The following is a 22,759-nucleotide window of genomic DNA, read 5'->3' as shown; positions in this document are numbered from 1 at the left end:
ACCGGCTATGACTAGGGAGGAAACCAGTGGCCATTAGCTACGGGCCACCCCTTCCCAGCGACAAACTCCATCGGGTGAGGAAGAGGGAGGAAGAGATAAGGTGGAGAGAGAGGGCCAGAGCCGAATGGACACGTGGGGAAGAGATAAGGTGGAGATAGAGGGTTAGAGCCGAATGGACGCGAGGGCAAGCCAAAACACGATTCAAAGGAAAATTTAGGTCCGAACTTACCTTTGGTGCTGGTTTTGACTAGAACCAGCATTGATAGTCAACTATCAGTGCTAGCTCGTGTTAAGAATCGACACTTATAGTCAGTTTTTAGTGCCAGTTCTTAGCGGCTCGATCACTATTCGGATGTGAGAGGTTAAGACCGGCAATAATATATTTTGGTACTAATGTGTCATTATTTATAATCTATTCTGTAGTAGTATCTATTATTGTATGTACAGTTTGTTGGATGGAAGAGGAAGATGGCTTCCATGCATGCAGTAATCAGATGCACGAAAGCTCGTGCACTTGGCGAAGCTGTGATCGAGAGAAATGCGGCCATTACCGGGAGAGGTGTTTGTAAACACAGGACTAGATTGGCTGCTTAACGTGCTGGATTCTGTGTGACTGAAGAAACTAGAACTTGCATACTACTGTAATTGCAAAAGGCGACACCACATATGGAATCAATGTGCATGCTCTGACAGAACGCTACTCCCAGCGTCAAGGAAAAGGAGGTTGTTCTTATGCCAGGACAGAAAAAAATAAATAAAGAAAGAAAAGCCTGCCGTAGAACCATCGAATCGTGGGATTAACAGTTGGAAACAAATACTTAAGATTAAGATTTATCACATTAAAATAATATTAATAGATCTGTAATAGAAAATATTTTCAAATAATTATATTTTTGATAACTTTAGATAATAGATACTTAGAAAAAACAATGGTGAAAGACGTGCATTTATAATCAAACCAATATTTTAAATAACAAGTAGAAAAAAAACAAAGATAGTATTAGAGCAGTGCGTTGTGCCGTCTTGCGTGCACAAGCACCGTTTTGCATTCGAGATCTACTGCTGAACGATTATAATGGTGTTGTTCCTTAAGCAATAAAACTCTCTCTTTACCCAAAAAAGAAATCGTGGCCAATGCAATCATATTCTCTTTCCAGTTTGAAAATTGTTCCTGGTCATAGTCATAGCAGCCTGCACCGACTCCAGCTGCCTTGCCACGTCCGATTTTGTTGGTCAAACTCGTAGGCCGCCGTAGCAGCCACCCTCCGTCCGCCTAAAAAGATTCCAAATTAAAGGAAATTTCCTCTTATCATCGTCCGCCTAAAAAGATTTTGGTGGTTCAGCTTGATCAGTTTCGAGGAAATTTCCTCCTAAAAAGATTCCAAATTAAAGGAAATTTGAAACCCTTTGGGAAAACTACAGATCAACTCTTGAGATTTAGCCTGATATTCAAATTTCATCTTAATCTATGAAACCAGATATATTTAATCTTAAACTTTACAATATTACTTAAATTTCACCAGAACTATAAATCCAGATATATTTCACTTTTAACTTTACAATACCACTCAAATAACACCCTAGCCGGTTTTGGATGGTAATTTTGCCTATATGGTAGGTATGTATGAATGTTTTTACCAAAGGGCATATTGACATAGCTGATTTGATCCAGTTTATCGTCCACCTCATAGAGACGTGGTAGCACAGACTCTGGTGGTAGCCCATTTTAGCTTAGCTGGACGTTGAATGATGATAAAGCAACATGACCGAGTCAATACATGGCAAAATCACTTGAAAAAAGAAGAATAAAAACAAGATTAAGTGATATGTAGCACAAACCCTAACAGCAGCCCGTGTTAGCTCAGCTAGACGTCGAATGATGATGAAGCAACATGACCGAGTCAATACATGGCAAAACCACTTGAAAAAAAGAAGAATAAAAATAATTTTAAGTGATATATAGTACATACCCTGATGGCAGCCCGTGTTAGCTCAGCTAGACATCGAATGATGATGGACCAACATAACCGAGTTAATACATGGCAAAATCACTTGGAAAAAAAAGAAGAATAAAAACAAGATTAAGTGACATGTAGCATAGATCCTAGCGACAACTCGTGTTAGCTCAGCTAGACGTCGAATGATGATGAAGCAATATGACCGAGTCAATACATGGTAAAATCACTTGAAAAAAAGAAGAATAAAAACAAGATTAAGTGACATGTCAGTCCGTATGGCTTAACTGCCGATGCATACTTGTCACATAGGCAAAACGACCCTCTAAAACCGGGTAGAGTGTTATTTGAGTAGTATTGTAAAGTTCAGGGTAAAATATATTTGAATTCATAGTTTATAGTGAAATTTGAGTGGTATTATAAAGTTTAGGTGAAATATATTTGTTTTCATAGTTTATGGTGAAATTTAAGTGATATTATAAAGTTTAGAATAAAATATATCTGATTTTGTAGTTTAAGATGAAATTTGAAGATCAGATTAAAGTTCAGGGTGATATGTAGTTTTCTCAAACCCTTTTGTCATTCTTATCATCGTGCCTAATCTTTTTCGATTCTCAACAAATCAATGGTTGTCCCGGTACAAGGAAAAGTCTGCTAGTAAATAGATCGACCAGAAAGAAACGTACTAGTAGAAGAACAATCCACAAATAACTCAAAAATATAACAGGAATATTAGCGATATGAAAATCTGCTCACCATGGTTGTTAGCATTCTTCTCGTCTCAGTGACTGATCATTAGATACTTTGGCAAATGGCAATCCTCTCATCGACATGGTTGTTAGCAGGTGAATGGACTCCTTCTCACGTAATTCTAAAGTTTGATTGTACTTCAGTGATTCAATATCTATCACCAGGCAAGAACTGGAGGCAGCCATTTTTCTTCATCATTCACGAGGCATGGAAAGCGACAAGCCGGCTTCCTAAGTTTTTGTGAAGCATGTAAAGAGGGATCATAATTTCGTAGCTCACGAGCTTGCTCAGCAAGCGAAACGTTCATGACATAGTGCAGCATGGCATGATCGATCGTCGACATGAGTCAATCAATTAGTTGCTCACAATTGTAATCCAACTTCGAGTAACTAATAAAAACGTCCTCTTTACTTGAAAAAAAGTGCACACACTTCTCTTTAGAAACTTGCTTAAAACTTCTAAAAATCATATTGTAAGTTTTGGGAATCTTTTATACATATACTACCTCAATTTTCACTTACTTATGACTAATAATGTACTGTAGTAATTTTGATCGTGTGTTTTTTTACAAATAATTTATGAATACTTAAAAGTATATAATGCTAATGAAGTACAATTTATGACGAATCTTAATGATATAAAAGTTTTAATTATCTATAAACTTTAAAAAAAAAGTAAGATCAGAAATCGCTACAGTAAATTATTGGTGACAAATAAAAAAAGGTAATATTTCATTTGGATAGGATAAATTCTAGGATATTTTTTTTTCAAACGGGTCTTTTTAAGGCCCGGCCCGGAGCCCAGCTGTTGAGCAAGTCTAACACCACTATTTCTTCCCCAATTTTTGGAGGCTGTCCACCCCACCTCCCTGCGCGCCACCTCGATCCAGATCCAGCCATCCGCTCTTCCTTCTCCAGCAGGCGGCGTCGTCGTCATCTCCATCCTCACGCCCCCCCGGACGCTGCTGCCGTGGAGTGGAGATCCATTCGGCTCTTCTTTCGTCGGTACGGACGCCCTGGCTTTCTTGGACGGACCTGTCGTCTTGTTTTAATTTGCCGCGAACCCGCAATTCCAAATCTTGCGTTCTCGGATGGATGCTCCGATCCATCCTGTTTCTTGCGGATTCGTCTGCTGCGCGGTGGGAGTGGTGGTATCAGCTTGTTTTCCAAATTTTGCTGGGGCGTTCAGTTGAAACCCAATGCCCCACGCTAAGCCCGCTCCTGCTAGTGTCGTATAACAAGAAACAAGATTGTGATCATGTCAATGTCAGTCCAGTTTGTGAATTGGTCGCTGTTTCTTTTTGGCAAACTATACTTCCTGTAGCGCAATGAAATCATTTTCAACAATGCATGAACTCTGAACTGATAAAGGCTTCCCTCTGGCTTGTGAATTGTTCGCTGTTTCTTTTTGGCAAACGAAGTGCTTACAGGTTTTCTCCTGTAGGATATTCTTACCTGAACGATCTGATTAGAAATTGGTACTAGCATGAACTCTGAACTGATAAAGGCTTCCCTTGTAGGATCGGATCTTGCCAGGACAATTTGATCAGAAACTGGTAGCATGAAGAGAGTGTCGTCGCACGTCTCCCTGGCCTCGGAGGCAGAGATCAATCTGGATCTCTCGCGTTTGATTATCGACAAGCCGAGATTCACGTTGGAGCGGAAGAGGTCGTTCGACGAGCAGTCGTGGAGCGAGCTCTCCCACCGGCAGAACGATGGCTTTGATAGTGTAATGCAGTCGCCTGCATTCCCCTCTGGCTTCGAGTCACCGTTCTCGATGGGGACACATTTTGGTGGTCCGCACCCCCTTGTGAACGAGGCGTGGGAGGCACTCAGGAAATCGATAGTGTACTTTCGCGGCCAACCGGTTGGCACGATTGCTGCCGTAGATCATGCCTCTGAGGAGGTGCTCAATTATGATCAGGTAAAAGTCCAGTTTCTGTAAGCATAAGAACCTTAATTTTTTAGCATTCTGATTACTGTTATTTAGACATTTTAGAAGTCAGTAGCCCAAAATATGTCTGGTTACCTAATGATTTCCCTCTTTCGGTCTCTATATAATGCTCGGCATACTACCTTTACTTTGATCAGTTGATGAAACCCACTAGATTTTCTTTTAGCTTCATAATGCTGTGCTCTTTTCATGCTATTATGTATCACTTATGTCATAATATGTACTGAATAGGTTATGTAGGTTGCACATCGTTTTTCATATAATTCTTATTCCATTTTGTCACTGACATGATCTTGTTGTCTTTACTAGCACTTGCAGCAATATTTTAACTTCTGTTCTGTATTTTCTGAGATTAATTGATAAGATGGCATCTTGTAATCTGTTATCATGGGACATGAGCAGCACGGCTTTGGGATCTTTGATTGCTTTCTAGCTGGGATTCTCTTGTATTTTTAATTCCTGATCGTTTCTCCTTAAATATTTATTTAATATCTGATGTTGTGCTACTGTTGATTTTCCCTTGATAATTGTAGGTTTTTGTGAGGGATTTTGTTCCGAGTGCATTGGCTTTTCTAATGAACAACGAGACTGATATAGTGAAGAATTTTCTCTTAAAAACCCTTCACCTTCAGAGCTCAGAGAAAATGGTAGATCGGTTCAAGCTTGGAGCAGGAGCAATGCCTGCAAGTTTCAAGGTGGACCGTAATCGAAACAGGAACACTGAAACTTTAGTCGCTGATTTTGGTGAGAGTGCAATTGGCAGGGTGGCACCAGTGGACTCTGGATTTTGGTGGATTATTCTCCTTCGGGCATATACAAAGTATACCGGAGATGTTAGTTTGTCAGAATCACCTGAGTGCCAGAAGTGCATGAGGTTGATACTGAATCTCTGCTTATCTGAGGGATTTGATACTTTTCCAACGCTGCTCTGCACAGATGGTTGCTCAATGATAGATCGTCGAATGGTAGGAGCATTTCACATTGATCTGATTCATATTTAGATGCATATCCTTAGAATCAGTCCATTTCAGTTGAGGTGGCAACAGGATTGGGAGGTTCTGCATGTTCTTCTATAACCAAGGATCACACCCTGTTTCCTCAAAATACAAACTTTGAGAGGGATAGCATTAGACAGTAAACACGCCCTGATCGGGTGGTAATGCATATCCATCATAATGCTCAAATATGAGGAATCCTCTTTTTCTAATTTTCAAGTTTGTATGGTAGTTTTACAGATGGTGCATTCTTGTACAACATACAATTGAATTTTAAGACAATCTTGTATGTACCCTTATCAGTACAATAGGGCAAGAAAATGCATATTTCTGCAGAAGTAGAAACAGATAGTAGTGGCAAAAAGGGCAATCTATAGTACAACCTACAAGTTTTCTTGTTGATTGTTCTACTTTTGAATTACATTTTAATTGGAGATGACGAATCACCACATAATTGTACTTACAGAATTAATTACTACTATTTTCAGGGTATATATGGTTATCCCATTGAGATCCAAGCCCTATTCTATATGGCATTAAGATGTGCTCTCCAAATGCTTAAGCCAGATGGCGAAGGGAAGGAGTTCATAGAGAAGATAGGGCAACGGCTACATGCACTAACCTACCACATGAGGAATTACTTCTGGCTAGATTTTCACCAGCTGAATAACATATACAGATACAAAACAGAAGAGTATTCCCACACTGCTGTTAACAAGTTTAATGTCATACCGGATTCAATCCCTGATTGGGTGTTTGATTTCATGCCATGCCGAGGAGGCTACTTTCTTGGCAATGTCAGCCCTGCCATGATGGACTTCCGGTGGTTTGCTCTTGGCAATTGCATTGCCATTGTATCATCTCTAGCTACACCAGAACAATCAGTGGCTATAATGGATCTGATTGAGGAGCGGTGGGACGAGCTAGTAGGTGAGATGCCTCTGAAGATATGCTATCCTGCTATCGAGAATCACGAATGGAGAATTGTTACTGGCTGCGACCCCAAGAACACCCGGTGGAGTTACCACAATGGAGGATCATGGCCAGGTATTGTTTTCCTTTGCAATGTGTGTTTTTGATGATTTGGGTTAGCAACCTTTAGTGTGTAACATTCTTGAAAAAAGACCAGTCATTTCTACACATTGACCAGTCATTTCTACACCATGTGTTGCATTAGTGATTAGACAAACGTCCTAGATCCCGACATATGCTACTTGATTTGTATTCCTGTTCAATTCTGGAGTGAAATTATTTTTCTAGAATGTATTTTACAATTCATCATAACATTATAAAAACGTTTAAACTAAAGTTCATTCTGAAACTGAACATAATGGTTTTGTGTATGCACTCCATCTGAAAATTTCTTTGGTCTAACAATCTTTGATAACCATGTCTTCTTCAGTAAGATCCTTGTACTTGTCATGTTACTTCTAGAAAAGACACTTGTAATTTTCTTAGAACAAGGGTGTCTGAGTAATTCTGAGTTACACTTTCTTCTAAATGGGCAGAGTGGGGAAAGTGTTTAACTGCTTCCTGATGCCTTAAGTTGAGATGTGGTTCTATACAAATGTTGATTTAATGTTTGTGCTGTAGCTAGCTGCAGCCACAACCAAACTGAGAACTGCGTCCTGTGGATTTCACATTCTTACTTTTTTTATATGCAGTTCTTCTGTGGTTGCTGACAGCAGCCTGCATCAAGACTGGGCGACCACAGATGGCAAAACGTGCCATTGAGCTCACAGAGACAAGGCTGCTCAAGGACGGCTGGCCCGAGTACTATGATGGCAAGCTGGGAAGATTCATAGGTAAGCAGGCGAGGAAGTTCCAGACCTGGTCCATTGCCGGTTACCTCGTCGCCCGGATGATGCTGGAGGACCCATCAACGCTCATGATGATCTCCATGGAGGAGGACCGGCCTGTAAAACCGACAATGCGGCGGTCGGCATCATGGAATGCCTGAATGTGTGGGTAGTTGTTTCTGAAGAAAATCCATTGTCGAAGGTTTTACAAATGATTTGTGATTTGTTCAGACTACAAATACTCAGCGTTGATTGTAGTTATACTCTGTCAGTTAGGACAGAAGTGTATACCATTAATGATCATAGGAGTTACACAAGATTTTGCCACTCTTTTTGGTTCTGTTTCAAAAACAATACTGAGGCTTTTGTAAGTTCCTTGATTTTGGAATAACAAATCACTCTTCTCAGTTCTCATGGTATGCATATGTTTCTTTTCTGCATTAATGTTAACTCTGATAATTCTGGTGGCACGCAACCTGTGGCGTGGCCAATATGGAAGGTTGTACCTCAACCAAATGTAACGAATGTCGACCACATACGCTGCCTAGGCTCAAAGATATGGTAAAAGAATGGATAGTAACCAAAATGCTGTATAAGTATATGAACTATTTTTTCTTAAAAGAACTGCATGAATTGTGATACATCATGTTGAGATGTGACTTTATATGCATATGTTGTAATAGCTTTCTTACGGTCCTTAAGTTTGGTACATCTCAATGACTATAAAAAAGTTAAGTAATATGCCTGAATGTTTGGTTTGGTGTTCTGAACAACAATTGCACTAGAAATGATCTGTTCAGACTACAAAAGTTCACTTGAGCTCTGCCAGTTAGGATAGAAGTGTATGGCATAAATCATTGAAGTTACCCGCCATTTTCTCACTCTTTTCGTTTTGTTTCCAAACAGTACCAAGGCTTCTGTAAGTAAAAACCTTGATTTTGGAATAACAAATCGCAGTTCCTAATTCTCACTGGTGAAATACTTCACGTATGACGTATCTGTACAACTCCGTTACAACCATGTGTTTTTTTTTTTCAAACGACGCAGGAGAGCTACGTGTCATTTCATTAAGAAGGAGAAACAACGGGCTACAAGGGAATGGTCAAGAGACCAAAAAAACCAAAAAAACCCCAACGACAGCTAATGGGCTACACTGAAAAGGTTAAGAGACCCAGCCATAAACCCCAGCCCACAGCACACACGCCCACCTAAATACGAACAACAAGGTACTGTCCCCAGGACTCAACACTGAAAACCAGAGGAGACCAACTTGGAGAGGCATCGAGCACTAGCCGAACACCATAGTCCACATTCCTCTTTCACATTTTGGAGAACCAGCTGGATACTTGGGGAGCCGCCCTCAAAAACACAGAAATTTCTGTGCTTCCAAAGTTCCCAGGCCACCAGAATTATCAGGCTATTTAAACCCTTCTTAGGATCTTTAGGCAAGCCTTTTATGGACTTACACCACCAGCTAGAGAAATGAGTATCAGACGGTTGAGGAGACAAGGAAACCAGCCCCAGCTTATGAAGAAAGACTGCCCAAACTTGCCTGGAGAAGACACAGGACACCAGAACATATTGAACAGTCTCCCCGACCTGGTCGCAAAGAGGGCACACAGCGGGATGAGGCAAGCCACGTTTTGCAAGACGGTCGGCCGTCCAGCATCTATCGTTGAGAGCAAGCCAAATGAAGAATTTGCATTTCAGGGGAGCCCAACTCTTCCAGATTCGCTTCCAAGGAGCAAACCTGATAGTACCAATGAAGAAGGTCTCATAGGCTGATTTGCTGCTATAGCTGCCACTCTTAGAGAGACGCCAAGAGTGCTGATCAGAAATAGCAGGATCCAAGACCTGTGTTTTAGTTATCCATTTGATCTCCTGACTGTAGAATAGTTGTACAAATATGATGTACGTATATTATTTTTAGCTAACAAATGGGTTATACGTATAGCATCACACTCCACCGTATGCACATGCTTATTTTGTACCGATGGCACCTCTAATAATTGTAGCACTCAACTGTCAAGAAATGCAGGGTAAACAGACCTCCATCTCTTCTCTCCCACTACAGTAGCATCGAGCGGAAAAGCAGCGTCTCCTCTCTGGGATCGTTTTGGCTGGCCCTCTCGCCTCCGACAGCCCTGCGGGCATCGGAGGAGGAGGGTGGCCCGGCCTCTGGTCTTGGTAGTGTAGTTTTGTAGGTTATTAGGTTAGTCTAGGTAGCCTAGGGTTCTTTCGGTGGTGTAGATCTGGATCCCATCGAGCTTTTGTTCCCCCTCTTCATCTCCGGCGAATCGGCGGCGGTGTCAAGTTCGTCGGGCCTCACTCGAGTGCTCCCCGTGTTCTCTGTGGATGAAGTGGGTTAGGATTTTGGTCCGGGTTGCCGGAGGTGAGCCGGCTGCCGCGGCTTCTGTTCCCCAGCTCTTGGTGCAAGGGCTGGTTGGAACCCGTTTCCCCTGTGCTGGGACTTTGTTCCGGTGTGCCGGCGGCGTGCTGTCTGCCGTGGTGTCCGGTGGCTACGTGCGGGGACGGCAACCGGAGTTGCTTTTTCTATTTGCGACGATAGTGCCGCATTGTTTTAAGACTGAATGCTTGCAGGCGTGATCATATCCCTCCGAATCAGTTTCTCGTTGGGTTCCGCCGCCGGTAGACATTGTAGCTATCAATGTTGATTCTGCATTATTCCAACAGACTCGTCGGATGGGAGTGGGCGTGGCGATCAGGAACCACAACGGTGTTTGCTTGTTGGTTTGCCATGAGCGCATTGAAGAGGTTGCCATGCCGGAACTTGCTGAGGCGTTGGCTCTCCGCCGCGCTGTTGCTCTCACCCGGAGGAAGGTTTTATAGCTCGTTCATGTGAAAACTTTGGTGTTGCTATCCCGCGTATTGTAACCCCGGATTATATCCAGGAGTCACTCTGTAATGGAGTTTTATGATCAATAAAGCGCGGCATTCTCTCTCTCAAAAAAAAAAAAAAACTGTCAAGAAATGCAAAAGAATACTCCATCCGTTTCATCAATATTTGTTCATCTCCTTATAAACTTCGTTTCAGTACTGCAATATTTTCACTTTTTATCAACGTTTCTCCGTGTAGTTTTCCTCGGACTATAATAAATTTTACAAAACGGATGCTGAACCGCTCCAGCTATTGCAGGGACTCCGCCGTCGCAGACGTCAGGAGGACCTTGGCGGCCTCCCATACCTCCTCCGGCCGCCTCTTCCGCGTCTCCTTCGGCCTTGCGGAGACGCCGGCGAGCTCCAGCTTCTACTACGACTGGGCCGGCTGCGGGCCCGGCGACGACGGGTACTCGAAGTCGCAGGATCACCATATCATCGCGGTCCACGGCGACAGCGTCCTCTTCGAGATGAGGGTCCCCCATCGCCGGCACGCTGATAGTACTGTTTCCTTCGACTATTTTCTGTACGAGGCAGGCGCCGCCAGGCCGCCGTCGCTGTCGCTGTTCCCCGCCTGCTACTTTGCCCGCCGCGAGGAGGCCAGCAGCTGGGATCCTATTCCCAGCGCGCACATCATGTTGAAGGAGGACACCGGCCTCCTGCGCCGCGGCGAGGACGAGCTCCTAGTGGCCCAGCTCGAGCTACCACCGCGCCGGCACGACCCGCCCCGGGTCGATGCCGACCTCTGCGTGCTTCGCGGCCTCAGCGAGTGGGAGCTCAAGCGGGTGCCCATCGTCCACGGCGGCAGCAGCTCCGACGACAGCGAAGGCGACGAGCTGCTGCTGTGGTGGGAAACCGACGCGGCCGTCCCCGTCGGCGACCGGTTCCTGTGCTTTGTCGATTACACGAGCTGTTTCCTCCTTCTGCGACATGGCGGCGGACGAGGCGACCCTCACGCTCCGGTACGTGCCGGCCTCGCATGCAACATTCCCGGAACTTGGCCAACGTCGGCGCCAGCACGGTGAGGTTCGTCAGCGTAGAGCCCCGCTGCTGATGTGTCCGGCCGCCCAGGCGAGAGCACATGCTCACGCGCTCGCTTTGCATTCACCGTCACCACCTGGACCCTAAGCCTGACGACCGACGAGCCGACGGGGGCATGGGTGAAGAATCGAAAAAATTTGGGGCATTTGCGAATGCTTTCTTGATTTTTTATTTTTTAATGGTATTTTTGTAATTTTTTAATAACAAACTTACAATAATACATGAGTAGTGGTTTCTTTGCAATTGTCCTAAAAAAATTTCGGCCGTCGGATGGGCATCGGATAAGAAATTTTGGCTAGTTAATTGCCTATAATTTTTGGAATTTCAGCTAGGGTTTACCGTTGAATCTGAAAAGATACTAAGGGTGAGATTCAAAAATCTCAGCAAATGAATTATTTTAATAAACTATTTAGCTATAATTGATTAAGCAATCATCTTTAATAGATAAAATTAGAAACTGAACATGTTATCAACATCTGGAAACATGATTAAGCCTGACAAAACAACAACAACATCATAATATCGTCCGCTAGCTATGATTCACCATATCATTATCACCAAAACAGTATTAAACACTTTTGTGCAATATAAGAACGACATCGAGGCAATTAAAGTAAAGACATTAATATGAATGTATATGTATGCATATGTCATGCTCTTCCTCACTCTTACCTCTCCACGAGCAACGTAAGGATATGCACCGTACTTCTTCTCGGATAACATACGGTAATGTACCAGTACAGTTGCGACCATAAGACAGTGATATAACTTCCAACGCATGAGATGATATGACGTGCTTCATACATAGCTAACAACATAATTTTCAAGATATGTATAATACTTTAAGAACTGCATATTATGATAAAGAACAACTGCAAAACGACGTATCTCACTTCATTCACTTCCTAATTCAATATTCAATTAAACTTCAGAAAACTAAATATTAAGGCATCAAACTCATGCATAATTAAAAAACATAACTTCCAACATAGATATATATGTCATGCCACGCATACGAGGAATATGAACAACTGTAAGAAAAAAATATATCTTACTTCCTTTACCTCATTGTTGGGGAAACGCCTCAGTCTGAGATATTTAGACGATGTACTGTGGTATTACTATAGCGATCGTAATATCCTAGTGCCACGTCACATGTAAAGAGGTGAAAGGCCTAGAATACCATCATATGCACATGATTGTAACATAATATCTTAGAGGTAGGGTGATAATTCCCCTTGCCCCTTATCTCTATAATATAAGCCCTCAAAGGGCAGGGGAGCAGGACTCCAACTTTTCCTTCTCAGGACACAACCTTCTTACGGCTTCTTCCTCTCCTTTTGTGCTCTCGGTTCATCTCCAAGCTTGAACCTCCTCATTGGAAGAGGCTCTCGTCGTTTTCTGTTTGAGACACATCTTCGTGCCCCAACAAATGGCGTCATCCATGGGGACGCAACATGAGAAGCCGCGTGAGGAAGGAAGGCTAGAGCACGCCGTGAGAGGAGATGGCTCTATGTGTACTGACTTGCTATCTGCCACATCGTTGCCCGGGGGGCATTGCCATGCCTCGCTCGCACGTGCCCTCGTTGTTGCCTGCTGTTGCGCGACTCCATGAGGGGGAGGTCGCTGGTTCGCTGCCTCACGCACAGGCAGGCCGATCGGCTGAGCCACGTGGCGAGTGGCCAGCGCCGGGCCATCGTAGCCCACATGGCCCCGCCATGACCACCATTCGTGTTGTTCGGCGCGTTCGGATCCACCAGCATTCAGATTGCCACTACCTTTCTGATCAATATCTTCATCGAAGCCTCATCAAGCTGCATGCCTACGCACACGGGCTTCGGTTCCATGCCTAGAATGCCACTGCATGGCCCGTGTGGCGCTCGCGAGGTTCGCGTTCGAGCCAGGGCCAACCCCGAACCACGAAGGTTCACAAAGATGCATATAAGTGTACTACCCCTGCGAATAAATATCTACTCCTATTTTTATTGCAATTTAGTGGCAGCTACGTGCCTTCGGCTACACAGCTTTATGCACATCGTGGTAGGGCAGCATGTCACCTCCCTATCCACAGTAGGGCATGGCGCTGCAATACTTGACTAAAAGTCCTCGTGTGGTCAAACCATGTCTTTGGGGTAGTTACTCTCGTGGTGTAGGAGATAGTAGTGTATTTACTATTGTCCACGTACAGAGCCTTTATGGTCTATGGTACATATCAGAGGGTGCATGTGGATGGTACTAGAGAGTACCTCTTGATGTTTGTGGTGCCCACCTATCCTGTCCAGTGACAAGCTTATCTCCTTATCAGAGGCTGGCGCATGAGAGTATGGCAACCCAGCGTGCCCGTGTTTCTTGGGCCCACCTTGTTGTACCTTAATAGCTGAGTACTATGTCGTGCGATACCAGTAGCTTTTTGACTATGGATGGAGCCATATGGGAACTCCGTATAGTCATTTATGGCTGCTATGGTAGAGTGGCGTGGCTGCAGTGCTTGTCCTACAGCTAGCTGATGGCGTGGTGTGCGCCCATGATATTCGCATTTATTATTGGACTATAGTGGTTATTAGTACTGATGAGTAGTCCAAGTCGTATGTGTAGGCGTCGAAAACTCTACCTGAATGTCTGAGGTTTTTGGCTTCTAAGCCCTGAGCTGAGCATCAGTAAATAATTTTTACTTTAGTAGGTTGTGACCAACCTACAACTATGAGCTCTTATTGTCTTTCTCTTGTCAGCTCACCATGCATGCAGGCCAGTGAAAATCCAAGAACTGGGTGTCCACATCGGATGCGAGGGGGCTCCTTGGCAAGGTAGCGTACCCCTGAATGGAGTCTGGCTGCCTAGCGTCACTAGCTCCAGCGTAGGCACCAGGTAGTCTCCTCACGTCAAGAACGGTGCGGGCGTCTTCGCTCATTGGACGGCCCACCTTGCCGGGGGTCGAGCTTCGTACGACAGAGTCCCCTCCACGCTCCGAGATACCTCCTCGCCAGAGGCCCCCTTCTGCGCTCTGCGCCAAAGGCAGCGCTCTGGCCACCCTTCGTGCCACCTCCTCGCCGGAGGCCCCCCTCCGGGTTCTGCGCTGAAGGCAGCGCTCCGGCCACCCTTTGTGCCGGAGGCTTCGCTCTGGCCCGTCTCGCCGGGGGCTAAGCTTCGCAGGTCGGAGTCCCCTCTGTGCTCCGGTCCACCTCCTCGTCGAAGCCCCCCTCCGCTCTCTGTGTTGAAGGCAGTGCTCCGACCACCCTCCGTGCTGGAGGCTTCGCTCCGGCCCACCTCGCGGAGGCCGAGCTCCGCAGGGCGGAGTCCCCTTCGCGCTCCAGGCCACCTCCTCGCCGGAGGCCCCCCTCCGTGTTCTATGCCGAAGGCAGCACTCCAGCCACCCTCCGTGCTAGAGGCTTCGCTCCACCCACCTTGCCGGAGGCCCCGCCCTTCTGTGCTGAAGGTTGCGCTCCAGTCCACCTCGCCGAAGGCCGAGCTCCATAGGACAGAGACCCCCTCCGCGCTCTGCTGCCCACCATGGGCAACAATAGCCTCTGCTGCGACCACACATCGGAGTGTGTGGACATTTGTTCACGAAGGGGGACTTGCACATGTGCTCGGCGAGCGTGTCATTCCAGCTCGCGTTCGGCAACTGAAAGGCGGTGGAGGAGAAGATACGACCGTACACGCGCAAGTGGGAGGGGAACGATGCATGGCACGACGTGCCGGCTATGCTATTCTCCACAGGTGAGTACACGAGCAACGTATACCACGAGTTCAACGATGGCGCCCTGCCGTTGTTCGTCATAGTGCAACACCTCCGGTGTTGCGTGGTGTTTGTGATCCTTGAATACTGCAACTGGTGGATCACCAAGTACAACGACGATGTGTCCCAACTATTGGCATTCCTGCCAATCGACTTCAGCGCTGACCGCCGCGTCCACTACTTCCCTGTGGTAATCTCCATCCTTCGCATCCATAATGAGTTGACCGTGGACCCTGTGAAGACGCCCGAGGGTAAGAACATCGGTGACTTCCGCAGGCTCCTCAATGACGCCTACCGTAGCCACGTCCCATTCCTCGAGTGCCTAGAATGCCGCGTAGCTCGCGCCCTTAAGGCACGCCTCTTATCAGGACACGTCGAGGCTAGAGATCGGGTTGTGGACCAACTCCCACATGATCGAGAACGAGGCGGATGTGGCTATGCTGGCCACGGATGTGGGCTTCAACACGCACATAATCCACCCTGACTGCACCAACGAGCTGTGCAGGATATACAGGGAGCTCAACTCTAGCGACGCCATGGTGGGCGTGCATGGCGCGGCCATGACACACTTCCTCTTCATACGCCTTGGCAAGGTGTTCATCCAGGTGGTTCCCCTCGGCACGGACTGGGCCGCTAGTGCCTGCTACGACGAGCCAGCGACGCAGCTTGACCTGTGGTGCGTCGGGTACAAGATCCTCCCCGAGGAGTGCTCGCTGTCCGGCGAGTACCCAACTGGCGACCCCGTGCTCACCAAACCTGCCGGCATTGTCCAATCACCTCTACCACCAAAAAGCAAGACCTTGCTCACTAACCCTGCCGACGTTGCCCAATCACCTCTACCACCAAAAGCAACCCAGCTGTCCTCTAACTTGTACCAAAAGCAGCATGGCCATGAGGAACAATGTTAAAAGTTATTACATCTTTGTTGTTTTCTTTCTTCTAACCATGTATGCAGCTATGACCAATGGAGTGTCCCTGTCGAGTCCGGTCCATCCCCACGCATGCCTGAAGCCTCCAGCCACTGGCTCCGGTCTAGGCCCGCGCATGCCTTCGGTCAAGGAAGCCTTCAACACCACTAGTCCCGGCTCTGGCCTCATGCGCTTGCTCCGCCTTCGGCCTGGTAGCGTCGGCACCACTGGCCTTGGCTTCGGCCCCGCGCGCGCACTCGGTCTCTGGCCTGGTAGGCCTATGGTCGCATGCGCGAAGCTCCTCCGGCCTCGCCAGCTCTGTCTCCGGCCTGGTAGGCCTCTGGTCGCGTGCGTGCCTACTTTAACACGCCTAAGCTCTGACCAACCACTAGGTACGTTGCTTGCTACTCGCTCCATAATGGTGCCTTCTAAGTTAAATACTTGTGCTCTTTCTATGCGGATATGCATGCATGCTTGCAAACGCGTGCACATGTAGGGCACCAGGTGACCAGCAAACACGTGCATATGCATATTCATGCTCGCTCATATGAACGCTAGCAAAAGCTTGTATTTGGAAAGCACAACATGAATTAGCATGTGGTAGAGCTTAGTGTCATGAATTAAGTGGTGTAGCACCCATGTTTGACCAAGAGCAAAGGCTGCTAGAAACATTGGTCAAAAAGTGTGCAGGCCCAACCACATATCGCACACGCGTCATATTAGTCAAGCCATTGCTAAAAAGAGTATACAAAATTAGTCAAGCTATAACATCTTGCAGCTACGGCATATATTTTCAGGCAAAACACACGTGACCTTGAAATATATAAATGCCTAAGCCTAGGCTGTGTTACCTCTCTGTTGCACAATGCACACACTACCTCGACAGCTCCGCGCCTCGGCAAAAGCCCACGACGATGACAAAAGCTCATCACAGTGGCACTTGCTCCGCACCTCATAGGCCTCGGTCACATGACGCACTACCTTGACGGCCCCGCGCCTTGGCAAAAGCCCACGATGATGGCAAAAGTCCATCACAGTGGCACTTGCTCCGCACCACGTAGGCCATAGGCCTTGGTTGTGTGATGCATTGCCTCAACGGCTTTGCGCCTCGGCAAAAGCCCACGACAATGGAAAAAGTCCATCACAATGGCACTTGCTCAGCACCTCGTAGGCCATAAGCCTCAATCGCGTGGCGCACTACCTCGATAGCCCCGCGCCTTTGCAAAAGCCCACGATGATGGCAAAACCTCATCATAGTGGCACTTGCTCCACACCTCGTAGGCCATAGGTCTCTGTGAGGAACCGTGCAAACAGTATTATAATTAATCATCAGGAGGATCATTATTCATAATCCAACCTCGACGATTACCAGAATCCTGTTCCGGTAGTCCCGGCACGTGTTTTGTGCCCAAGGATCGGAACACATGCCTCCAACATAGTACATCACAACATAGCTTAATAAAGAGCAAGTAATAAACATTTATATTAAAAAATTAAGCATGCAACTGATTCCAACAATTTATAACAAAAGCGAGCTAGGAGGAGACAAAAAAACCCCCTCAACTCCTAACTATCCAAAGATCTACACAGCGGAAAGAATAAACTAGACAACAAAAGAGAGTGGAGCCACATGCCCTTAGGCTCCACTCCAAAAGCTCGAGTTTCGGAGTAGTATGCACTACTCCTGTCCGTCACCCTGATCGACAGGCACAAAGTAGCCGAACATCGCCCCTTCCTCAGCAGCCGGAGTACCTGTATCAACTTAAGGGTAACACCCTGAGTACAAAGGTACTTGCAAGACTTACACAATATGGGTATATAATATCCCGACTCTAAGGATTATGCATTGAGCTATTAGCAAGAGTATAAACATGCGGTTAAGTTAATTAAAGCGTTAAGTAACCTAGACATATGTGTGAGCAACTAAGTTAACCAACATATATGAAATTACCCTGCAACTACCAATTGATCATATAAAACTGTAACCACAATAGTATTACTGTATAACAAGTGCCATGTCGACCACCTCCCACATATCCGAACCACAAACCACATATCCGAAGCATCATCCACAAGCGAGAACTCTACGACCAATACAAATGAAATCATAGCATGCTCATGACCGAGAGCGCGACAGTTCGAACTATTTTTACACCCTGCAGAGGGATATTCCTGGACCCACACGACTCGGGGACCAAACAGCTTGTGCCACCCACTAAAGTGCACACAAGGGGGTACCCGTGTCAACCTTTCCTAACCAGCCCTAATCGTGTGCGGCATGCATCACTCGGCGCGGCGGTACTAGAATTACTCTCGGAGCAAACTAGTACCACTTACAAGCCTACCCGCTCACACCGTCGATGTTCAGGCCCCACAAAGCTACAACTGTGAAGGTATTCGGCTCGCCTTACCATTAGATTGGCATGTGGCGAGTAAGATAAGTGCTAAAGCTAACTGTACCGACGAACGACCTTAAACGATGCAAGCGGCCTATAGTGTCCGGGTTCCCTTCCCGAACTGCCCCCGGACTTTCCTTGAGGGCAGATGACACCCCTAACACCTCCTACATCTCGTCTCATACTCACCACTCAACCAACCATAACAACCTCAACCATGTATTTGTGCGACAAAAGTAAATCCTATGCTCGCGAACAATGAAAAACGCTGTCGTTCGACTTCTATCGAAAGACCTAAGCATGGCTAAGCATATAAGTCGAACTTGTACCTAGACATAACATCATCTCAAAGCTACAAGGAATGTGGATGAACAAGTCATCAAGGTAGAAGAATGCAATTGATGTCGGTTCTACCCATTTGTTTCCGACATCGACTCCCTATATATGGAAACCTATACATAAACATAATTTATCAATATTTAGACTTTATTCAATTCAACTGACAGGGTGCAATATGTTAGATGCTTGCCTTGCTATTCAGGTGGCTGGCCAAAGTTTCCCTCACTCTCCTGGATCATCGACTCGACGTTCTCTAAAAAGAATAACGCGTGCAATGCCATGAGTATGAATAAAGTGCAACAATGCATGCCACAATATGCACAAGATGAAATGTCATAAAAATATGATTTACAATGCATAAAAATATTTTTACTATCTAGAACAAGTCATAAGAAAGATAGCAAAATTGGATTCACCCACTTTGGACTTGTGAAAAATTATCGGTGAATTAATGAAGCTTTAACCTAATTAATTAATGTCAGAAATTTAATTCAACATTTAATGGATGGGAATATTTTTAATAGATAGAGTAGTTATTATGAAACCAACAAAATTGGTTTTTATAATTTTTAGAGTTACAGAGAATTTACTATGAATTTTACAAGTTATCAGCACAAAAGAAAAAAAAGCTGATGAACAGTCAACTCGGATACTCCGGGTACCGGAGTCTTTGGATGACCCTCCGAGACGGGTTCTCTGTTATTTTTCGGCTGAGAGTCGCTTGGACCCTCTGGGTTAACCCGAATTCTCCGGGTGGCTCCAGAATAGCCCATTTGAGAGGGGGAAACTTGACCAAAATGATTTACGAACTTCTCCATACCAAAAGGAAACATCTTAGAGCTAATTCAAGGATCCTAAAACTCACTACCCAACCTAGAAACTCAATTTCTAACTCAAATTCATCCAAATCCTCAAATTAGATCTAAAACATCAAAAATACCCAAACTTCACCACCTAGCTCCAAATTCGGATTTTGACTAACCAAATGCGTATCCAAGTCATGGGAAGCCTAGAGAACTTACCCAAGGTGCTTTGCCGAGGTTGGGGACCGCCGGGAGAAGGAGGAAACGGTGGAAAATCGAAGAACTCCGGTGTTCCTTGAGCTTCAACCAAGAACACCAAAAGATAACAAAATCGGCTCGAATCCTTCGGAAAAACGAAAATGAATTGGAGGAATGGATAGCTTATGAGCTCTTGATCGCAATGGTACCATATGCTCACCTTAATTCGGCTTATAGAGCGCGGATTTGAGGGAGAAAGGGAGAGAGTGCTAGAGAGGGGAGTGAGAGGGAGAGGGAGCTCGGGTGGGGACGTGAGGGAGAGTGAGGAGGACAGAGAGGGCAGGTGGGCTGCCCCTTTGGAGAGGAGGAGGTGTGAGGACAGGTGGATCCCACATGTTAGAGAGAAAGAGGTCCATTTTAACTGCGAATTTAATTCTTTTCTCTCCCGAATTTCTTTCTCTCATCCAATTGATTTCAAACGAAGTGCTCTAGTTCGCCAAAATAATTTACCTTGAAATTAATTATGATGCTAATGATGCATGATTAAGCTTAATCACGTGATTATAGAATTTGGGACGTGACAGCCTCAGTCGCGTAACACACTATCTCGATGGCTCCGCGCCTCGGCAAAGCCCACAATGATAGCAAAAGCCCATCACAATGTCACTTGCTTTGCACCTCGTAGGCCATAGGCCTCGGTCGCGTGACGCACTGTCTTGACGGTCTCGTGCATCAGCAAAAGCCCACAATAATGGCAAAAGCTCGTAACAGTGGCACTTGCTCTGCACCTTGTAAGCCATAGGTCTCGATCGCGTGACACACTGCCTCGACGGCCCTGCACCTTGGCGAAAGCCCACGATGATGGCAAAAGCCCATCATAGTGGCACTTCCTCCGCCACCTCGAAGGCCGTATGCCTCTGTCGTGTCGAGCGTAAGTTCCTCTGCCACCTGGAAGGCCTTATGCCTCCATCGCATCGAGCGTAAGTTCCTCCACCATCTAGAAGGCCGTATGCCTTCGTCGCATCGAGCGTAAGATCCTCTGCTACATCAAAGGCTGTATGCCTCCATCACGTCGAGCGTAAGATCCTCCGCCACCTCGAAGGTCGTATGCCTTCTTCGCGTCGAGCGCAAAATCCTCTGCCGCCTCGGACCAAGGACCTCACAAAGAAATCACTAGGGCGTCGTGATATCGCTCCAGTCGCACCTAGAGATCCCTACAGTTGTGCCCTCATCCCGCTCGTGGCCAAACAACACGAGGGGGTTGGGTGAATAACGTTCCGAGCGATGCACACTACGCGTAAGGGGGTAGCGGACAATAAAGCATAGATATGACGATAAACAACAACTAGCACTCACTAGCTTCGAAGAGCTCGGGGTACCTCTTTCGCACTTGATCCTAAAGTTCCAAGGTTGCATCACGCTCAGACTAATTCGACCAAAGGACATTCACAAACTTGATGCTCCTCTTCATGACTCATTGAAATGAGTCCAAGATGCACACCAGATGACACTCCATGGTTAAATCCTGCTCCATAGTGATGAACTCTATATTGATCTTATGTTTAAGGTCGTGAAGATACTTTCGTAGCATAGAGACATGGAACACATTATGCACTCCTCTCATCGAGTCTGGCAACTCCAGATGATAAGCCAAACTGCCAACATGTGCCACCACAAGAAACAGGCCAATGAATCATGAGCTGAGATTCCTTGTGGTATCAAAGTGAACAATGCCCTTGGTTAGTGACACTCTGAGAAGCACGTGATCCCCAACATCAAACTCCAGATCACGACACCTAACATTCGCATAGCTCTTCTGTCGGCTCTGAGCAACCAGCAGGTTTTAGCGAATCTCCCGCACCTTCTCTATAGTATGCTCAACAAAGTCCGAGCCAAGCAAAGGCCTTTCACCCATATCATCCTACCAAAGAGGAGAAACATACTTCCGGCTATACAAAGTCTCAAAAGGAGCCATCTTAATAATTGTCTAAAAGCTGTTGTTATAGGCAAACTCAACCAAAGCTAGATGATCCTCCCAACCGCCCTTCCAAGACAGAACATAGGCACACACTTCTGACCGTCCGTTTGAGGATGAAAAGATGAACTAAGAGTAAGCTTCATGCGCAAAGCTCTCTACAGGCTCTGCCAAAAGCAGGACACAAACTTAGAGTCTCAATCCGAGACAATTGATTTCGGCACACCATGCAATCTCACTACTTCCTGGCATAAGGGAACCACGACCCATGTCAAACTAGTCATCCTCACGACAAGAGAAGCAGTGACTTAGCAAGTTTATCTATCACAACCCAAAAGATATCTCACCCTCGATGCGAGCGAGATAAACAAACCATGCAGATTACCATGAAAATGCTTTTAACTCCATTCCAGACTCTCCAATGACTACAACTGACCTGCAGGCCGTTTAAGCTCAGCCTAAAGCTGCTGACAAAAACCACAAATTGCCACCAAGCTGGGAACAACCTGCTATCTTCTCTTTATCTTGCGGCAATCCTACAATAGGATACCGTTCTTCACATCAATCTACCGTGACACAAAGACGCTTTTTAAAACATGCAGCTTACTACCGTCAGGACTTCCGCGCAATATAAGAACAACATCAAAGCAATTAAAGTAAAGACATTCATATGAATGCATATGTATGCATATACCATGCTCTTTCTCACTTTTACCCCTCCACAGGCAACATAAGTGTGTATCGTAGCCTTTCTCGGATAGCATACGGTTCTGTATGTTGTTTTTAGTAGCACTTTGAACTTATGTTGGTCCCTAGGATGTTACAAATATGTGATATGAAGTTGTTGAGATTGGTAAAACTATGTTGAGTTGTTGAGGTTTACTCTACTCGAACATAAGGCACACAAAAATTTCTTAATTCGTAGTTTGAAAAATTGCAGTACACATGGCATTTTGTTTTTGGAAATTTCTACAATTTTTTTGGAAAAGTGCTAGTACATTTTTCTAGAGGTT

At 45.7% G+C, this 22,759-nt stretch overlaps 1 protein-coding gene and 1 pseudogene across 1 annotated transcript; both read left to right on the top strand.

The window, feature by feature from the left end:
* The first annotated feature begins 3,532 nt into the window (after positions 1-3,532).
* LOC133887411 (probable alkaline/neutral invertase F) lies at positions 3,533-7,859 on the top strand. The gene is made up of 5 exons (XM_062327352.1): positions 3,533-3,709; positions 4,225-4,628; positions 5,192-5,623; positions 6,142-6,700; positions 7,318-7,859. Exons 2-5 carry the CDS (start codon positions 4,266-4,268, stop codon positions 7,611-7,613), a joined length of 1,650 nt encoding a protein of 549 aa, XP_062183336.1. The 5' UTR covers positions 3,533-3,709; positions 4,225-4,265; the 3' UTR covers positions 7,614-7,859.
* A 7,039-nt stretch (positions 7,860-14,898) lies between these two features.
* On the top strand, positions 14,899-16,035 carry LOC133886278 (xylan glycosyltransferase MUCI21-like; annotated as a pseudogene).
* Positions 16,036-22,759: the final 6,724 nt, after the last annotated feature.

This window comes from Phragmites australis, chromosome 12, assembly GCF_958298935.1.
Source record: "Phragmites australis chromosome 12, lpPhrAust1.1, whole genome shotgun sequence".
NCBI classification, from domain to species: domain Eukaryota; kingdom Viridiplantae; phylum Streptophyta; class Magnoliopsida; order Poales; family Poaceae; genus Phragmites; species Phragmites australis.
The sequence above is the reverse complement of the archived record's forward strand: the minus strand, read 5'-3'. Positions and strand labels throughout refer to the sequence as shown.

What these genes read in the sequence shown, in the direction of transcription:
- LOC133887411 (XM_062327352.1), top strand. Translation starts at nt 4,266, where the DNA reads ATGAAGAGAGTGTCGTCGCACGTCTCCCTGGCCTCGGAGGCAGAGATC. An exon ending in CAATGATAGATCGTCGAATG is followed by an intron (nt 5,624 to 6,141) that starts GTAGGAGCATTT and finishes TACTATTTTCAG; the next exon opens with GGTATATATGGTTATCCCAT. An exon ending in CAATGGAGGATCATGGCCAG is followed by an intron (nt 6,701 to 7,317) that starts GTATTGTTTTCC and finishes TTTTATATGCAG; the next exon opens with TTCTTCTGTGGTTGCTGACA.